The sequence below is a fragment of the Pterocles gutturalis genome, unplaced genomic scaffold (genome assembly GCF_000699245.1).
Source record: "Pterocles gutturalis isolate BGI_N339 unplaced genomic scaffold, ASM69924v1 scaffold9176, whole genome shotgun sequence".
NCBI classification, from domain to species: domain Eukaryota; kingdom Metazoa; phylum Chordata; class Aves; order Pterocliformes; family Pteroclidae; genus Pterocles; species Pterocles gutturalis.
In genome coordinates, this window is record NW_010105420.1 from 1 (window position 1) to 21,226 (window position 21,226).

The window sequence follows — 21,226 nt, forward strand, 5'->3', positions numbered from 1 at the left end:
TTCCCCAGTCAGATCCTGTGAGTGTAATCTCTGGTTTATATGCCGTGCGCTGGCGTGGCCGCGGCGTTTCGCTGTTTGCTTGGGGGTTCCCCCAGCTGGAAGGCTGCGGGGCCACGGCTGGCTGGCGGTGCCTCTGCCAGTGCCTCTGCCGGTTCCTGCCGCCGCCCTCCTCCTCCCGGCGCGGGGCGGCTGCGGAGGGGTCACATGCTGCAGGGGGATCGGGGAGCCCAGCGGCTGAACCTGAACTGGTGCTTGTGGCAACATCGGGCAACAGAGAGCCCGTTTTTAAGGCCTTTTGGCTTTTAACAGCTGTGGTCGTAGCTCACCTTAATTAAATGAAGCCTGTGGAGAGCCCGTTTTTAAAGCCTTTTGGCTTTTAACAGCTGTGGTTGTAGCTCACCTTAATTAAATGAAGCCTGTGTTTGTTCTAATTAGGACACTTCGCTAGATTTTCTTCATGTCAGATTGACTGCCTGGTGTCATTATCTCTCTTGCTTTAACTCCCCTCTTCCCCACGCTGCCTGTAATACGCGCTCAGGGAGGTTATGTCACCCAGTGCTTCCTAATGCTTCTTAGTGCTAGTTGTATTTCAGGATGCAAGGATGGACTACAGCCAGTCTCCCAGTAAGTAACGTGGTCAAACATGTTCTGAAGGCTCTGCCTGAGAAGGAGTGTGCTGATCTGCCATGGTGCTGCAGAAGTGATGAGTTCACCTGTTCCTGTGGAACAGAGGATATTGTCCTAAGGAGGATCACTGTCTGTGGAAGGTGTGAGCTGTTAACTCTGCTATTAATTCTGTGTTGAGGAGGAATGAGGCAAGATATCTTGGCTGCTGGAGTGCTGGTTCTGCACACTTGCTTTCAGAGGTTAGAATTATACCTGGCCCCTGAAAATGGGGGATGAGGGATAGAGGGCATCTCTGTACTCTAGCTTCTGGATTTTACCTTGGTGACATAAGGAGTGACGTTTGTAGACCTTGAGGTCTGCAGTAAAAGGTCACCTTACCAGGCAGGTACTTCAGCAAGGGTTGTTTATAGTCAAAGACCAGGCTAATTGTTTATAGTCAAAGACCAGGCTAATTAAAGGTGTGAAATAGGTGAGGGAGGCCTATTCACATTCTTCCGCATCTAGGCAAGTGTGGCCTTCACAGTACTAAAATAAAACTGAGTGCTGACTAGTTCCTTCACTGTAGGCAGCTGTCTGTAGGTAAAATAACACTGGGAGCCAACCTGCATTGTCCTGGTTAGTATGAACCTAGGTCAAATACCAGAACTTCTTTATCACTCTCTTCTTGTGCTAGTGTCTAGAAAAATGATATGCTTCATGTCTCATGAGGCTTATGCTGCTTTCTGTCATGGCAAGGAGTCATCCTTGATTTAAAAGCAGTAAATATCCCAGTGAACCCTGGCATGTCTCTGAATAGTCGTAAGTCTGGAGTGGCATGGAGTCTGCCCTTGTCTCGTTGTGGGCTGTGGCTGGTATCAGGAGGAGAGCAGTCAAAACTTTATTGGGAATCTTGAGGTTTTTCTCTTTTGAAGCAAGCAAGTCATGACATGGACATAACAGGATGCTAAGAGGGGAACTTGAGCAGTTTGAGTGTTTGTAGTTGCTGTGTATGTTCAACTTAACATGTTGAATGACTGTTTCCTGGCCTGGCAGAGGTAGAGATGTGTAGCAGTGGACAAGTTCCTTGTTCATGGGGAAAGGTTTTTCCCTCCATTCATACTTACTTTTTTAAAAGTGAAAGGTAAAACTAAAAGGTACTTCTGGAAATGTACATAGACAAAACATTTGAGCAGAATATGAACTCAAAGTCCCAATACTTGGTGCCAACAAGACAAGGGCTGCATGTTCTTTAGTGAAAGCGGAGGAAATCTTACCCTGCATTTGGTAGTGTCTTCCCTCTCTGGCCTGCTGTTTTCTTGCCTGGGCTCAGTTTGAACTACTGCTACAGGTGTTCTGAGATGTCAGTAATGTCCGTGGCTGAATCACTCAACTGTTACTGGTACACTACAGCTTTGTTATTGCCTCTAACTGGAGTTGGACAGAAGTGACAATATCAAGGATTTCTGCAGTGCCTGTGTGGAGTATGTGAGAGGGACTTCAATTGTTACTTTTTCCACCTTTTGACATAAACAGACTAATGCTTGCAGCCTTTCTCAGGAGTAATGCTCAAATACTTGTAATACCTTTTAAAGACTGGAGTTCCTGAAGACTCTGTGATGTGGGGAGGTAGATTAGTGTGGGATTACTCAGGGACTAAGTTCTTACTTAAAGATGTGATGAGAGTTTACCTAGAGTTTAAGAGCTTGTCTCAAGATAGTACCCTAGCTTTTTCCCCAAACTTGATTTGCTAACAGGAAATACTAAACTTTGTACTTTACTTTTAGAGCTTACCTGTTATTACTCTTTGCCCTTCCCTTCTGTTCCAGGGTTCCTTGGAAATAACGCAGAGTTTGGAAGATGATCCTCTACTGGATGCACCGCTTATTTCATCTCATACATTGCATTCCCAGCTGAGGCCAAGATTCCATGCTATCCCAGCAGTTCTCCTTGCCAATTTTCTGTTGCTAATACATGTAAGTTTAAGACATGTGATTTTATGAAAATTTTCTGTCTCTATTCTGACTTTTTATGGGTCATGTACACAGAATTCCCCTGAGGCTTGCACGTGCTGTTCTTACAAACCAGTGAGTCTCAACCATTGAATTTTGATAATGTACATGCTATGTGATACTTGTGATCTCATTAAGATTGTCAGTGCTAACATGCTATGACACATCTTCTTAGAAAAAAAGCCTTTTAGGTAATGGTTTTTCTACGCTGTTGAAAATGTACTTTTAAAGTAACATTACTGGTGTAGAAGTGCTTAGACTAGTTATAGAGGGCTAAGATAATTTTGATGGTGTGCCTTCTGAAGGCTGAACTTAATTTCACAGGGAAGACTTAAGGTATTTCTTATGGTAACTAAACAAGTAAAGTTGGACTTGTTCCAGGGGCTTTGCGTGGTAGCAGATGGAGAGATAAAGGAATCCAAATGTTACTTCCTGCTGTGGGGTTAAGTGTGAAAAGCACAGATAAAGGACAGATCTTGTACCTAACAGTATGGAGGCCTTTTTGAGGCTGGTAGACAGAAGTAGAAACATTCCTGCCTTCTAGTGAGATAAACTGAAGAGGCTTATTGTTGCTTGTGAGCATGTGGAAGCCAAACATGAAGAAAGAAGGGTGAAGAGCTCTGATGCCAAGATCTAACTGAAAAGGTACTTGCATAATGCCACCAGAACTGACCTGAAGATACTACATGTGTAAAGCCAGAGAGTGGACAAGACTTGTATGTATGTGGTGCTAGCTATTTTAGAGCTTCATTTGATCTCAAACAAAAAAATGCTGTGCCCAGTGCTCTGCAGAACATACTCTCTGACAGAACTTTAAAAGCACATACCAGCCTCTGAAATCTCTCTTTGGGCAGCTGCATAAAGCTGTTCAAACAACATACCCTGGCCTTCTCATCTTAAAAGTCAATGTTTTGTGGGCCTCTTGGTAATATCAAGAAATGTCCCTCTGTTTGTCAAGTAGACTTAGGAAAGACTTCTGCGATTCTGCTGAATAAACTACCAAAATTAAGGGAAACTGTGTGTGAAGCCTTATTCCTTCCCCTACCAGAAGAACTCTGGTGCCATCCCATTAGGATGGCACTTGAAGTCTGCATTATGAAGGTAGATACTTCTATTGGTAGTAGAGCAGTAAATGTGTTACCACCTAGCCTTGGGGCCTTACTCTCTACTACCATAACTGACATAGCCAAATGTCAGTCACCAGCATCCTAGGAACCTGCTGTCTCTTTTGTCCCTATTAGTTTCCTTCTCCTGCAAATAGAGAGAAGTGTGGGGAGGTGAAGAGAGAAAACTGAGGCCTCTGTTAACACACACTTTTCCAGGTAAAGTCTTGCTGCTGTTGCTGAACCTGCTGCAGTGGCTGGTTGATCCTTGGAGCAAAATGGAGAAGTATCCTTTTCTGTTGGTGAAATACAGCATTATAATTGCCACATGAAATGGTGCTGTTTCTTGCTGAAAAGATGGATGGGGAAAACAAGCTTACTGGATTTCCTTCCCATCTGCTTCTGCAAGTGTGAACAAACCTTGTGGAACATGGAGACACCAGGTTAGCTTCTGATGTGCAGCCTGCTAAAGGGGCAAGTATCCTGGAGAAGTTAAGCCATCACAGTATTATGCAGTAGAATTGTAATGCATCTCTAAAGTAATTTGTATGTCACTTGGAGTATTGTGTATCCACCCTCCTGTGCCAAGAAATGGGGTTGGCAGCAAAGAGCTGCTTTGGTACAGCTGCCTAGTTAGGTACTATTCTGGAGAGTGTGGGTAGGGTATGCTGGAGTGTGGTGGGGCTGGGTTTTTGAGTGGCTTTCCTTTTGCCAAGCCTTGCTTTTCTACAGAATTCTGGCTCTTATCAGGAGACTCTGGAGAGCAGTGTAAAGTGTACAGACTAGAAATAATTCCTTTATTAACCCTGTCTTTTCTTAATTCCCTCTGTGTATGCACATACACAAAACTGAACTTAAATACAACTCTTTATAAGGATAACTTTTTGTATATACAAATCCCATATACTTAAGTGAAGCACCTGTTGTTGGACTGCCCTAAAATGTAAGCAAAACATATTCAGTGTTACTCTTAATGCCAGCTACCTGTTTCTTCTTGTATACACTGCTGTAGTAGACTAGTAGAGCTGCAATGCTAGGCTATTGCTGGTTGCATCAGTTTAATATAGCCATTTTCTGTGCTGAAATACATTGCTAACACCTGGAGGGAGCTGGAACTAGATGTGTTACTATTTTAAAATGGCAAACTTAACAGTAAGTGGACCAAATAAAATATAGGTTAGCTGGAATATTCTTAACTTTGTAATAAAAGGAGGTGGTAAAATAATAGATGAAACATGTTTTGTTGATAACCCTTCCTCTTGTTTTATGTCTTAATCTAGCTATTTAACCTATCTCTAACTTGCGATTTAATCTGCATTTGAAGTAATAGTTTCATGATTGATATAGGAGGGACTCCTTTTTTCCTTCTACTTTCTACCCTATCTGTCCTCTATAATGTCTCTTAGTTATTGATGATTGTGTGAAAATTATTCCCCCTTCTTCCCTTCTCAATTACTGAATTCTACTCACAACCACAGCAAGCTAAGGGCAGTTCTGAAAGGTTGATTTCTGAAGAAAGTTGCCTGAGAAATGACAAAAACATGACAAACAAGTTGAAGGGAGTGGGAAGGTGGCAGTGGGCTCTTAGATATTCATAGAATTAAATATGGAAGCAAAGCTAATAAATGAAGATCAGACTTATGTCCATCTTCAGGTCTGATGTGCTGTTTCTATCAGTTATGAGATGGAGAATATTGGACAGCTTTTTTAAGCTAAGTATACTAGTGGTGTTAAACCCTTGCGGAGTTGAAGGAAATCAATAGAGACTCTCAATTTACTTCTGTATTGGTGGGAGTTGTTTTTGTTTTCAGTTCCATTTTAAAATATTCCTATTCTGTAGAATGAACCAGGATGAGAAAGTACCATATTTTCTTTTTACTTTACAAGAATAGTAGAGTGTTTGACAAAAACATTCTATAAAGATTTAAAAAAAACCCTGTGTATACATATACCCCAGATAATGTGCACCCAGGACTCTGCCTTTTAGTTGGCCAAAAGACTGGTGTTTACTACTGATGCTGAATTTTGAGAAAAATCTAGAACATCAGAGAGGTTATGGTGTAATGGCACTAGCCTGAAAGGATAAGTTGCCCTGATTTTGGCTGGGACAGTGTTACCGTAAACCACAATGTAAATGGTGTGTGTATATATAACCTGACTGGCTATAGTCTAGTCATTCTGACATAAGTTGTGAACAAAATGGGAAAATGTGATAGTAAATATACTAAAGAATAATAATCAGCTGGTAAAGATGCCTACCTGGTATTCATAATTCACTTTATAAGCTATGATAAACTTTTTTCCTCATGTCATAACCTAGATTAAGTTACAAAATTTTGATTTAAAGAAACATGGACTGTACCAATAAGATATGAGGCTGTTCTGCAGAGCACTGAAGTGTAGTAGAATGAATCTAAAAAAGATGTGGGATTTTTGGGGGGAGTATAAATCAAGTTCCCCTTAAAGTGAAAAGATATAGTAAAGAGGGTCCAGAAATAAGGAGGAGACTTCATTGAGGGGGAGACTCAGGGAAAAGTGAAATTGATTTAGAGGAAGTTCTGGGAAGAGTGGTGATTTTCAGCTGTGTTCAGCTGGAGAGTGGTTGCCCTCCTGGAAGACCATCTTACTACTTACCAGTTTCAGTCATGAGTATGTTCCCAGAATGACATGCTGTGGTTGTACTAAGTGTCTAATGTTTTATACATTATCTTAACTCTAATAAAATCAATTCAAAAAGTCATGCCTAATAAATAAGTTACATAAGCCTGTCTTGTCTTTTTTTATAGTCAAATGTTGACTTTAAAAGTTTTCTTCTATCTTCCTTTCTCTTCCAGGTTGCTTTTGTTGTTCTAGCATTTTTAGCAGCTATGTTTTGTTCTTACCCCAATCCAAATCAGGATAAGTGCCCTGGAAACTATACTCACCCACTTAAAGTGCAGACTGTCATAATCACTGCAAAATTAATTCTGTGGATTCTGCATGTTTGTTTTGAATGGTACATCCAGCACCACCACAGTAAAGTCAGAAGCAGAGGTTACTTCTCAATATACCGTTCAACAAGACATCTAAAAAGGCTTCCACTGCTGATACACTCCACAGGTGAAGTGAACTTGTTTTCCTGGTTTTTTTCTTGTAAAGCTTTAAACTGACACAATAAGAGGCTGAACAGTTATATATCAATGTATATTATATATTGTGAACTTTTAAAAACCTGAGTATATGTAAATATTTGAATCAGATGGACCCCCTGGCTGACCTTTCTGGCCTGCCAGATGCATGTTGTGCAGAACTCTTTGTAGTGGAAAAATGCCCACAAATGTCAAGTTGAGAAAAACATCTGGTCACTTGCATCTAGTCTTCAGCCATAAAATGTTCAGCCAGCAAGGTCTGTTTGCTAGTGATCTTGATTTGCATGCTTATTTGATTAGTTGGCTCTGTGGCAAGACTACTAGTGCTTCCCAAGTGTGCTGCTCATTTCTTTTCAAGCTCAGCAATTCAAGTAGAAATGGGTGAATTGCCTGTTGCTCAACAACTGTCTGAAATCAGTAAAATAAACAATTTCATAATCTCTAGTGGGGCTATGTGTAATGTTCAGCGCTACTTCTGCCTGCCTTTTTCTACTTTCTGTGGACAAAGGGTGGTGTATGGGAGTAATTTGTATATTCTAAGTTACATCACTGTGCCAGTGAAGCTGAAAGAAGTGTTGATCCAATTAGCTGGTGTAGCTTTTCCACAAACTACTTCAATAAATCAAAATCCATCTAACTTGATTTGCTTTTGCAAAAATACTTTTGCAGTATTTTTGCCTCTTATAATCCTACCTGCCTTCTGTAGATCTTACAAGTAACTGGAAATTTTTTTGCCAGCATTGGTAAGTCAGATGGTCCTGCTTTACATAAAACCCTAGCTTGCTTTACACACAGTTGCTAAAAGAGCTAGTCAGCTTGATGAATGTGCAAAGCTTCAGGCTGTGGCCAGGAGCTCTGAAGATAAAGATGTGTTTGCAGTGTGGTGACGATATCAGGCTACAGCAGCTCTGTGGATATTTCAAAAGAGTAAAAAGACTATTTCTGCCTACTGCAATGTAATCTGGAATACTTAGCACTGTCTTCAGTCTTAGAGCCTGCTTCTCCCCTGCCAAAGTCTGGGCGTGTAAATATTCAGGTGTACTCAGTTGTGTGCCATAGACTTTTAATGTCTGACAAAGTCTGGGCATGTAAATATTCAGGTGCACTCAGTTGTGTGCCATAGACTTTTAATGTAAATCATCTGTAGTTCAGAAGGTTCTGTTTCATTACTGCAAACTCCCTGCCATGCTAATTGCTGCTGATACCACTTCTGTCCTGACAGTTCAGTTGCCTAATACTCCCTGCCATGCTAATTGCTGCTGATATCACTTCTGTCCTGACAGTTCAGTTGCCTAATGCAGTATGAAAGATAACTCTACAGTCCCCCAGCTGCATTAATGGTCTTAATATACTTAGTGCTTTATCCAGATGCTGGTTAGAGCACTTTTACCAGAAAGAAGAGAACACACTGTATCAGAGAAGAGGGTGTGTAAAGAATTAAGGGTTGCTTGTTTGGTCTAATTCAACACTGCTCTCCTTGACTAACTGTTCATTTCAGTTACACTTTCAGTAACTTGCAAGTGTTAAAATAGTAGTCGGGCAACTGGAAGCCTGTGCAAGTATCTCCCTGTGAAAGGAAGGTGTTTGGGTTTTTACTGTTAGCCTCATTTAAATATGCACAAATCCACCACTTGATGGAAAACACCCTCTTGCTTTAAACTGACTGATGTGACCTCTTGGGAATTGAAAGAAATTAAGTCTTCAAGCAGTTTTTGGGCATGGATAGTGGCAACAAGGCCAGAAACTGTTGAAGCACACACATGGATATTAGGTATTTCTAGTGTGTTTCTTCCACTCCTGTTTTTTAAGTCAAAAATCTGTAAGAAAACACATTCTCTACCATTCCAGTCAAATGCTGAAATAAAACCTTGTTTTGCTGCCAGCAGTTGTAAGCTTGTATCACCTGTGTTAAGGAAACTAGCCAAAGAAGCAAGTATAGTATGAAATAGAAAAGCATTCCTGAAATGGTGCAGCCTAATGCAGGTACTGGGGATGAGAGAGTACTAATGTATTTTCAACAGCTAATGAAATTGTTACACCTGTAAAATATAACACTTGTTTTCTAGGTAATGCAGCCCTGCTTTTGATTCTGTCAATGCAGCATTCCTTTCCTGATCACAGTAAAGTGTACCTGTATTTTATCCTGGGAGTCCTGGGCCTGGAACTGATCAGCTCCCTGACGTGCTTAGTGATTTACACAGGTGAGAGGCAATCTTTGCTTTCTTGAGTGAGGCTTATTATAGCTGTGACTTAACCGTTCTGTTTGCCCTCACAGTAGCTTACTTAAGGTACCCGAAGACATTTAACTCCAACTATAAATACAGAATAATTCTGTGCTTGTGGAAGGAGAACTGAGGCAAATCCAAAACAAATGGGAAAGTTGTCAGGTTTGGTTTGGTCTCCAGATGCTGCTAAATGAAAGCTCCGTGTTACCTCAAAGTTGTTGATCCAGTGAAGTAGCAATAAATGCATAATTGTTGCAAAAATGTCATGTCAACAGGCTTCTCTCTTTAGCAGTGTGTTCTCAAATGTGTGTACCACAAGCTGTGAAGCAGTGAGATCTTTCTGGCTTAACTGGAACTGCTTCTGGGATTTACATGTGGGACTTGTGTAGTTGATAGTGTGATTGTATCTTACTCTCCTGACTCTTCCTCTTTCTGTGGTCCCACTCCAAAAGCTTCAGTTCGTCTTTGTCACTAAAATAGAAGAGTCCTTCTAATGAATATTTAAAAATCATGGGTTTTGGAATCTGTACTAATACTGAAATGAGATACTGCTTCATAAAACTGAGGCTTTGCTTTGTACTGTCACTGTTGGCTTGTAAGGTTATCTGCTTTTAGGTTTGGTGTAATTTATCAAGACTTGATAAACCTTTTTCCAGTAAACTATTGCAGAACTGCCTAAAATGTTGATTAATAAATGCTTGAACCAAATGGTTTTCTATGATCTTATCTTAAAAATTGGGTTTATGGCTTATATTAACTAAAAACTAATAACTGGGTTGAAAAAAAAAAAAACCTGAAGAGGTACAAGACACTTAAAAATGTGGTTATTTTTGTTTCCTAAAGAAAACTAGAGATGTTAACTGGGAAGCTCATGCCTGTTTAAATGACATGGAGTTCCTGCACTTGAGTTAGTTTATACTTCTGCTTCTGAGATTCTGCTTTCTGATTACTTATAGCTACAAACAAGGAGATGGCACCTCTAGCAATGGTCTGGCTGGGGCAGGGGGAACAAAATTTATAGTTTGCTCCTGACTTCTAACCAACCAGGAGGAAGGAGAGTGGAAATACCTCCTTCAGGACTGCATGAAGCTTAAGACTTAGTCAATACATTTCCATGGTGTATTTGTGTTAATCTGACTTCTTTTGTGACTTCATAATTAGTAATTAATCTAAGATGTCTTGTTTTGGAGAAGAGAAACTTTATGTTCTTAGTAAGGTAATGACACATGGAGAAATACTGCCAAGTAGCTTGGTCATCTACGAAGTAAAATCTATTCTTGACTGTCCTGTAACAACATTGAAATCAAAATGCACCAAAAAATAAGGTTCCAGCTTTAAACTATGTCCTCCTCTTAAAACTGTGCAGAGGTCTGAATGCTGTGGGCTTGTCAGGCTTTCCCCTGAATGGACCAGCATGATTGAAGTAGACTAACTGTTCTCTGGAAGAATAAAGGCAGTGATGAGGGAGCACAAGCATGGCAGTGGTAGAGAACTATTCCAAGAATGCTGGAGATCATCCCTTCTTTGCATATGCGTATTTACTCTCCTGGGAAGCTCAGGAAATAAGTGATAAATAGCAAAACTTTAATAGAGCACCAGGAATTCCAGTGAAACATATTTCTTACCCTTAGGCCTCTTGGAGCTCAAAGAGCTACATTGTGTGTTTCTTACCCTGGCAGAAAAGGATAAGCAACTGCAAGAAAGTTGACCTTCATAGTAGTAGAGTCTGAGCCTGAACTTACTAAAAGCTCTCAAGCTATTTTTTCTGCTTATTTGTCACTCAAAGAGTCTTGTTTCCTAGCTTGTACTGTGACAGTTTCTGTTCCTATCAAATCCATTAAGCAATTTATACTAGGAAGTTGTGGGGTACAATGTTTTGCTTTCCAGCTGAAGGAGGATTGAAGGGTCCAGTGAGTCCTGGAACTAAGGTGAAAGAGAGGCGGAGCTGCCTTGCTAGGAAGGGGTAAGGCAGTCCCTTTTGGCAACACCTACCTTATTTCTTTAGCAGCTCCAAAACAACAGTCAAAGCTTCATTCTGTAAAGCTTGGTGTGCAAAACTAGGGTTAACTTTTATGTAACTTAATACTTGCCTCAAAATGGGGAGGACCTCCAGTCACTCTAGCTTGCCTTTTCCAGTGGGTAGTGTAACTTGTTTTCTTGTTTTCCATCCCAATACCTATTGAGGTTAAATTGACTGCATGCGTGTCTGTCTTTTATGTGCAGTGGTGTTTGTCTCTTTAGTTTGATGCTTAAAATGTTAAGCTGAGGCAAAACAAATGTATTTGGCCAGTTTTGAAAATAACCTGAGAATCTATAATAAGTGACACTCTTTTTTCCCTCACAAACAGAGCAGAGTAGGTGACTGGATGGAAGCATGAAGCTGCTTTAGTAGGATAGCTTTAAGGACATTGCTCTGCTCAGGGTTGGAGTGCCTCTTTCCCAGGCAAGCACTTGGCAGATACCCCTTACTGTTAAGATAGTATCAGCTGATGTAGCTGAGCAACCCTGGGCAGATTAAGGTAACTTTACACTAGCAGCTCATGATCAACCCCTTTTTTGTGTTAGTCTGTCCCTCCTAAATTTTGGAGGGATGGTAGCACCACTTCATACATTGTTTCTCCACAGTGGAATAATTATTTCTTAACCATTTATGCCTCATTCTAGTAGTTATCTGTAGAAGAGTCATGTACCTGACTTATTTTCATTTAAATATTACTGCTTCACAAATTACATGGCATGGAATGGCATGTGGTGGCATGGCTGACTGTAATTCCTGGTATTTCCTCTTGCTTGTTGGAGCTATTTTATGAATTGTATGATGCCCAATGTCCTGTGAAGTACTACTGCCTTTCTTAAAATTATCTCAATTCAGCATTGTATTTATATATAGCTGTAGAATGCAGAGGCAAAGATTCAGAAATCTACAAGGAATTGCTGTGATTGACCTGTAGGAGTTGACATATATAAATTGTTCAAGTAAGGTAAATGTGCATGGAATGAAGTATGATACAGACAGCTCTAAATGTCAGCTTACTATTGTAAGTTTGTTATTGATAGGATAGGGAGACAAGCTTCAAAGGGTTTACTAAATATATGTATTTAATGACTTTCTTACATACTTCTAGTATCACTTGAATAAAAGACTAACATTCCCACAAAAAACACATGCAGGGAATTCCACATCCATTCCTTCATGGCTTATTTGTAGAGGAATACCATTATGGAAATAACTAACCTTTGAGTCTAATTTGCAGTTAACCTCTGGAGGGTCTTAGCATTGTTTTGGCAGGGTGGCCTGTAATAAACCCCATCATATTACTGACTTGCAAGGACAGTCTTTCTCTGCTGTGGTAGTGTGGATTTCTCATGGAGCCAGACTGTATTTTTTTCAGTGGCATGAGATGTATTGCTTCACAAGCAGCCGTAACTGCAGAGTCCTGAATGCATACTCTGGATCTCTTGATACATTCCCTTAATCAGGATGTGATATTGAATGGCTGAAAATATTTTCAGCTTCCTTCCAGAAATAAAGCAGAGGGTACCTACAGCTTCTTCCACCCCCACCTATCCCTATTCCACATCTGTTAAATTTAGTCTCAAACTTTATTCACAGGTGCCCAGGAATGACTTCTGGTTTTAATAGCCAACGCTGCAGGTTTCGCAGTGTGGAGCTGAGCACAGAGCCACTCTGGTTGGGGTACTTAATGGCTTTCTGTAGCAAGTCTGTCCTAGTTTTAGAGCAGGCAGACAAGCTGCTGCTTCATTGCAGGTAGTCTAGTTAAAACAGTGTTTATCAAAGAACTTAAGTTAGAAATTCTGAGCTAGATACTAGTACCAAAACTTTTCACAACTTTTTAGGACATGTTGCTTAATTTATGGCCTGCATTTGGACATACCCTCTCAAAAGTAACTAATGTTTCACCCTCTCTTAGGTGAGAGATTAAACTTTGCAGATGGTAAGCAGTACGTTGAAGCTTCCCCATTCAGGTCTTCACTTCACTGTGGTCTTCTAAGCAGCAGGGCTGAGGGGAAAACAAACAAACTAAACCCACCAAACCACCCTGAACTTAAAATCAAAACCATTCCAGAAATGAGCAGAGAGATTCTGCTTTTTCTTTCTTTCCTCTCCACTCCCCAGATTCCTTTATTGTCTTTCCATCTCCTATCCTAAGGCAATCTTATAATCAACTCTTACAGATTTTGTGTTTTAACTTGGAGCCTGATGATAAAGCTTTTCTTTTTTTGGTTGCTTTCCAACTAACTTATAAAACTTTGCAGTGAAAATAAGCAACTTCAATCGTGCAAAGCCAAGACCTGATATAATTGAAGAAGAAAAGATGTATGCCTACCCTAGTCATATTACCTCAGAAATTGGATTCAGGTAAGATTTTTCTGTATTAATCTTGTGCTGTGTTCAGCCATGGTATATAGCTAACACCGACTACTGTAATTGCATTACTTTCTGTAGACTTGCATATAATCTTAAATCTGTCAGCCAAAGGAGAGGTGGGAATAATAGTTCTGAAGGAAACTGTATACTTAAGGCTGCCATTCTACATGCACAGATGAGAAGCAGTACAGTCTTGTGCTGTCTACATAGTAATGGCAAATTGTTAGGATGAAGAAATCCTCAAACATGAGGACAGAAATGATTTGACCATTTATGGCTGGTTGCATGAGTCTTTAATGTGCTATAAATAACTGCTTAATCTGGTTTAGTTGACTTTATATGGGAGTTTGAGGAAAGATACTGGTGTCTTATACTGTTCCTTAAAGTATGCCTACAGAAGCCTAGCTTCTTCAAGCAGTTCTTTCAGGGAAGGAAGTACGTTGTGGGTAGTTGAAAAAGAAGAAAACTTTGCAGCTTTGTTCTGTGCCAGCAGTTGGATGTGAGATCATAGCAAGGGGATTTGGAATATATTTCCAGTTTGGAAAAGGACTTCAAAGGTGGGTGGGGCACTTAAGAGGTAAGGGAGTTCTCAATGAGACAAAAGCTATCCAACATCAACCTTACAAGCACTGAGCCTTATGGCTTGTTTGTCCTTGTACCTTCCGACTGCTTGAACATCTTCTAGTTGCTGAAATGAGTCTGGTATGAGTTAACAAACAATCATCAAAACTAACATGGATTTCCATGCAGTGGTGACTAATACTTCAGCACTTCCCCTGGTGTCACAAATGCAGTGTGCACATGCTTTTATGGAACTTGGAAGTAGCTGTCCAGGATACAGGAAGGATTTAGAGTTGTCTTGAATTTTGATACAATGTCTGACTTCTGTCTTGATATCAACACCATGGTGAATGCATGGTGGACCTCATTCCTTTCTCATTCAGCTTCTCCCCTGAGAAATTCTCAAATGCCCAGGGAATGAGTCTACAACAATGACCAGCTGAGGAAAAGACTCTGATTAGTTCTGATTAAAGAGTGCAAGCTTCCTGTGAGAACTGATTGCAAAACAGTTATTTTAATTCAGCTCTATATAGGTCTGACTCGTCTTTCCCTTGAGAGTTAAGGCCTATTGAAAAGTGAATCCTGTCAGCCCTTCAGTTGACCCTGGTTATAAGAATGTTTTTTTAATATTATGACCTCTACAACCTTAGCTACTGATCAGGACTTCTTCTGGTGCTTTAAGTTGGTAGTGCAGATCACTAGTTAAGGTTGCAAGCTTTCTGTCTACAAAACATTTTTTTTTTCCAATTTACAGTAAGTTTTTAATTGGACCTAAGCTTTTTTCCTCTCTAGCTGTCTTCCTCAGTATTTTCTAAGAACTATGAAAAGGAACTATGTGATTCTCCACAAAATGCTGCAAGGTTCAGGAGCAACTTTCTAAGCTTTGGGATGCTCACATGCATACTAAGAGGGCAGATTCCAAAGTCACTTGGGAAGAAATAATGTGTGAGGGAAGACTGGAATATGCTTGGGCATTGGTACCTGTTCTTGCTGTGTTCTTAAGTCCCTAATTACAGATTTGTTACAATTCTGTACTCTTACAGATTTTTCTCAATTAACTTAGTAACACTGGAACATAAAGTAAAACTATCCTTGTTGAAATGAAGCTGGTCTGCAAGCTGGGGATATTTCAGTGGGAGGCTAGCTGTACATGAGGTTGTAGATCTGAAATAACACAACTGTTTGGTGCTGATGCTGTTATGATACTGTGACATATTGGTGTATATGTTAGTATATCATGTATGCTACTGCAGATAAATCAAGAAATTTCTGTCTTAAACAGTTTGTAATCTCCACATCAATGAAAATACCATGCCTGCTTAAAATAACTTCCTAATATATTTGGAAAAGGTGCCATAGTACAGTTCTAGCATATTGGCTGGCTCACTAACTTTAGGTTTGTTAAATAGTAAGAACCCTCATACAACATTTTTGTAACTGTCCAGCAGGAAATATGTAACTTATGTATATATGGCATGAAGTTTAGCCAGTGTTCTCTGCCTGCCTTCTTGTACAAAATGGAAGCTAAACATAAAGGTGTTGGAGACTTTCTCCCTCAAAAGTTAGTTGAGATCAACAAAAGTAAAACTGAAGGAAGCAAATTCTTGGATATCTGTTAATTAGCTCTGGCACTTCATGTTAGAAAGCTGCTGTCACTTATTGAAACCCATATTCACTTTTGTTATTTCAAGGGAGATTTCAAGTTTAGAAGAGATAGTTGAAAAGCAAGGAGATGTAATAGAGTATCTTCAGCGACACAATGCACTGCTCAGCAAAAGACTATTGGCACTAACATCTCAGCAAATCAAAACTTAACACCATTTGGAAAACTGCTGCTGGAGCTCTGGAAGGAACATAAGGTAATGTAATATCCAGACTGATTTGTACAGATGACTTTTCTTCAGTCATCTTTCACATCTTGAAATAGAAGTTAAACTGGAAGGATGAGCTCTGCATACACTGTAAACCTATTACAACTGGACACTTTGGCTCTCTTCAAATCATCATCTCTGAAAAGTTCTAGAGCTTCAAGGATTTTTAATTCCTAATGTAAGTTGGACCTGAGGTAATGGTTTAACTTTGTTCGGTTGTTGCTATTATTTTGTACTGCTGTAGCCTTTAAGTTTCAAACTCCCAAAGAATGTCTCTTCAGTTTCTAGTGATGAACCTGAGACTAGATGTGTTCTGTCACTGAGTTCCATTACTTCTAGTGTTAGAGGTGGTGTACTTCAATAATCCTATACAAAGTAGATACTTGCTTTCTAGATCAGTCTCTTCTTCTCCTTTGTCAAGAAAAGGAATGACACTGTTGCCTATGGCACTGGGGGAACTTGGTATCCAATTTAGGATTTAAAAAAAAAAGAGGGGTGCCCTGTGGCAAATCTCGCAAGTGTGGTACAAAACCACATCATAAACAATTTGAGGAGTTGGTCAGAATTCTGGCTTTAAAACCTGTAGGAGGGATCTTCAGGGCTGATGACTTTCCTGTTACTAGGAGTCTTGTCAGCTAATCAGCAAAATTCCTACTCTGCCAACTGAACTAACTTAATACAAGAAAAACTTGAGTAGGGTTTTTCATTGACCTAGTAACTAACTTGTGTTGAATGGGTTTAAAGATCCTGTTAAAGGCACATCAGTTACATGCATCCTTGCTCTTTACTTTGACTCTTCAAAAAATGTCAGCATCTTGATTCAAAAGCTAAAATAGTGTATGTGGGGAAGTGAAAAGCAACAGAGGACAAAGTGCTTCTGGAAGCTGGAGAAATGAGAATTTTGGTTCCATTTCATTAATTTATTGGGAAGGCTGGTGAAAGAGCCATTCTGTTCTAGGTACTGCTTTGTCTACCAGTATAGACCAATAATTATTTTAGAAGCCAATACCTCTGGGGGGACAGGGTAATTGCTAGTGAAAACTGGGAAGAAGGCTCTTGTGAGAAGTGGTCTTGTGGTTGAATATAAAAAAATAAAAATTAATCCTTCCTACTTTGGTCCTAGGGCATAACTTCAGAAATAACTGAACAGTTTAGTGTGCAACAAACATGGAGGTTGTCATTTAAAGGAAAACAATAAATATTGGAGGTTTTGTTGCTACCCAACACTAGACTGTTCTTCTTACCTGTTGTTGAAAATGCAGCCAGGATTTTATAGTATATATGTGAGGAACACAAGTATTTTTGTTTTTAGAACTCAGGTTTTGATGTGAATGTGTATATCAGTTTATATAATTTCTATGAAAAGCACTAAAATGTGAAGTTCATGCACAATAAATGCAACTAAGGAAGAGTGTGAGTTGTGTCATTTCTGAGCTCTTGTACAGCTGGTGAAGACTGTTTCAATGGGCAATCTGCAGATTCCTGTTATGCTGAAGTTCTCGCAGCACAGCTTTGGTTCTTAAAACTATCCCAAAACTGTTATGACAAGGATAGCTGAGTGCTCACTTAAACTTTTAAGTTCAGTTTTATTCTTTCCTGGGTAATGTTTTTCCATTGCACTTCAGACTTTCCCTGCTACTCCTGTTTCTCTCCAACATAGAAGAATATGCCGCATGGTGTAGCAGAACAACTTTACTGTGTTTTGAGGGCATTGCTCATACCACCCCCTCCTTCATGACTGCTTAAGGTACAACTTTAATTAACCATCATTATTGCTTTCCATAGGATGTGCCATGTGTCAGCCTGTGCATCTCCTGCCCTTTGCAATTCATAGCTCTTCATAAGTACACAAAGATTTAACAACTTGCAAAGACCACCCTCCATTTTTATATCTTTATTGTACCCTGCTCTAATGTGTTTATGCTTCTGAAAAAAACTTTTCACTCCTGCACAGCCTCCAAATAGGAGCTAGCCCTCCTTGCTATTCTTCGTGAATGCTTTTCTAACCTCCAGCCCTGCTTAGGCTACAATGAATTGTCAAGTAGGAGCCACTGGAGCAGGACAAGGACTGCACACACCAGTATGTGTCAGCCCCAGCGCCTTGTCAGCACCTTTGCACTGGATGGTGCAAAACTGTGGCACCAGCTTCCCCCACTGCTGCCAGGGCAGCGATGCGGTTCCTGGCCCAGGTACAAGGCGGAAACCCCTCTGCTCGGGCAAGGTTGGGTGCTGGGCATTGCAGTGGCTAATGCTGCCAGACCAGCTTCGGAGCAGCGCTTGGGCCATCACTGGTACTGCAGCCTGGGTGGCCCTCCCAGCAGCATCAGCACCTGGCCACAGGTGGGATCTAACTGTCCCACGTCAAATCCATTGCAACCTGCACACTCAGGCAGTAAAGCATTAGGTCCAAGTTTCAGGAAAAAGAAAAAAGGTATTGCCTTTTGAATGCAGTGGTTTGCACATGCTGTGCCGCCTATCTGTGCATTTCTTCAGGCAGGGTCTGGCAAACCTGCACATAGGTGAACAGGTGAATTGGAACAGCTGAAGAAATGAGTGGTGTTCTTTATGTAATTACAGCTGCTGAAATGTATAAATATTTGCAGGTCCATGGTGTTAACTTGGTAAGACCTAGTGGATTGCAAATGGGGCAGCAAGAAGATAATGAAGTAGAATGTTTCATAATGTATGTTGCAACTGTGCCTTTAAAAAATGCTTTTTTAGTTTTATTTTTATCATCTATGAGGGAAAACTTTCAGTTGATATTTGTGTTTTCTCTTTATGTAGAATTTCCACTATGAGCTATTCAGAAGCACTTTAGTACTTCACCTCACAAAGGAAATAATTTGTTGTAAAATATTTTAATGGTATTTTCATGCTTTAAGGTTCTGCACAAATACATAGTTAAGCAGGCTTGTCTTACTGAAGGTCATACTTAATCTAAAAAAAGTTGTATCAAGGACCAAAGGCACTTGAGCAGACAGCAATCTAAACTTGAGGTAACTCAAGAGATGAGAAAAAGCACCCTCAGCATTGGAATGGATTAGGCTTTTAGGCATTATTGCTAACTGAAGACAAGAGGTTGCACTATCTATGTTGCTGGAGTGCTTGCCAGCTTGATCCCTAGCAAGAAAGGTAAAGGCCAGGGGCAGCAATGAGAGATCAGTATGCTAATTGTACTTGTCTGATGATAGTCAACATATTTACCATACTGATGCTTTTCCTGATGGATGGTGATATAAATATTATGTGAACCTTAGCAAAATTTGGCTTTGCGTGTACAGACATTGAGATATTTATAGCATATGTATGTGGCGTAAGGGAAATATTTCCAGTCTTTATTCTTCTATAATTTCCTTTTTTCCATACTGGAAAGGGAAGAGGTGAATTGTTTATTATCCTTTGGGAACACGCTAATCTGCTGTTTCTCACTGCAGCCTTGCATTTACCTCTATTTCCTGTTGACCTCCTGTTACATCATTTTGTAGTGCACTCTAAAATAGCCAATATAATTTAAAAGACATTAATGAAACTGACTTTCAAATAAAATCTGAAATTTTCCTGGGTAACTCTGCAAGATAAGGACTTAATTCTAATTTTCAGAAACTTGCATTTTGGCTTTCATAGTTCGAGATGTGAATATACTTTTGGAGTAAGTCTTGAGTGTTAGATTTTATCAAGGCAAATGTCAGTTCTGACTTTCAACAGACAAAACTTGTATTTGTACAAATTCCCTTTAAGTGTATACTCACACAGGGGAGTTCACTCAGCTGCTGTTACACTGTCCAAATGCGTCATGTTTATGTATGTGATCACACTGTATCATGCAAAAATGTTTTTACCAGGTGGAGCTTATGTTGTGCAAATCAAATGAAAATGGTGATTTTTAGCAAAGTCAAAGGCAAGTCTAGCTCAGATGAAAACAAGGTCCTTTGAAGCCCTGCTCCCACTGAAGTTACATGACAATAGGGTTGTGCTGTAGTAGCATGATGAGGCTCTAGTTCTGCTGGGCAAGACATCGAGCACTTAGAAATTTATAGTGTCCAGCCTCTAACAGGAGATGTTAACCACACATTTTAGCTTCTGCAACACTTCAGACTACTTCTTAACTTTTTTTTTTCCTCCTGAAATAAAGCAATTTTCTTTATTTTGTGAGAAGATTCATATTTTGAGACCTATCACTCTGAGATAATGAAAAAATTATATGGCTTTTGTCAGATTTTAGTATTTTTAGAAAGATAGAAAATGTGAGGAAAATGTTTCCATGAATACTATTTATTTGTGTCAGAAATTGAGTAAGAAAAAGTTTTTCACACTGATCCCATATGAGTCTAAGGGAAATGAGACAAATTCTCCATTCTCTTTAGATGCACTGCCTTTGACAGCTAAAGAATAAAAATATTGAAGTGTTCAAAGTTTATTTAAAAGGAGATGGTGTTATTTGAAGTACATACTATATTTTTACAAAATATACAGTCAACCAGCTTGTTTATAAACATATCTATCAACAATCAATGCCTTTTCAAATAAGATTTTATGGTATCAGCATGTCTAAAAAGAGCAGGCATTGACAGTAACTTTGCAGACTGACAACAAGCTTCCTAGGACACTTTGGTACTTGTTTTATTTATTTTTTTCATCCATAAGGGAACATGCATATATAGCTCTCTAATAGATATGTTTTTCTTACAATTTTATCAAAGTTAATTGAATCATGATTATATAAAATGTCCAGTGCCACACTAAATCCATGTATTCATTTGTAAGACGCAATTGTTAAATAGTTACACTTCACCCTTCTTGCTTTTCCATATTCTTTGCCTGTACTTGTTAACAGAGATAGCAGTGGATACATATGAAAGCTAAATTAAATAAATAATTTAAAATAATAAAATTAGTGGTAGTATGCCTCTAATGTTGGAAAACTGCTTGTTTCAAAACTCCAAAGGTTTACCTGCAGGGCTGTTCATTGGTATAGACAAGTCTGACCACCTTTTTATGACACTGATGATTTTCCAAGGCTCCAGAACAGTGTGTGATGTCAAATTTTGATTGTTTTCTTAATTGTTGTTCTTTTAGCTATTAGAAAGTATGTGTTGCAGGACAACATTCTAATAGCGGTTTTAAATTGTGACACTGCTAACCTTTGCTCATCTTTATGCAATTTACAAAGAAGGCTGATATTTCAAGACTAGTGTAGTGACTTAAAAATCGGGGTATGACAGTTTCAGGTTTGTTTTAGTTCTGCTAATGAAAGGGCTACTGTGTTTTGCTTTATATATAGGTTTGTAATTTCTGCTGATGTAAAAAGAAGATGTGAAGCATAATTTTTTTTA

At 39.5% G+C, this 21,226-nt stretch overlaps 1 protein-coding gene across 1 annotated transcript; it reads left to right on the top strand.

The window, feature by feature from the left end:
• Positions 1-95: 95 nt before the first annotated feature.
• On the top strand, positions 96-16,060 carry TMEM192 (transmembrane protein 192; the record flags this gene model as incomplete). The annotated part of the gene is made up of 7 exons (XM_010087382.1): positions 96-199; positions 630-633; positions 2,433-2,579; positions 6,553-6,817; positions 8,913-9,047; positions 13,350-13,452; positions 15,714-16,060. Coding segments are annotated over 7 exons (882 nt in total), but the record flags the coding sequence as incomplete, so codon positions are not given.
• Positions 16,061-21,226: the final 5,166 nt, after the last annotated feature.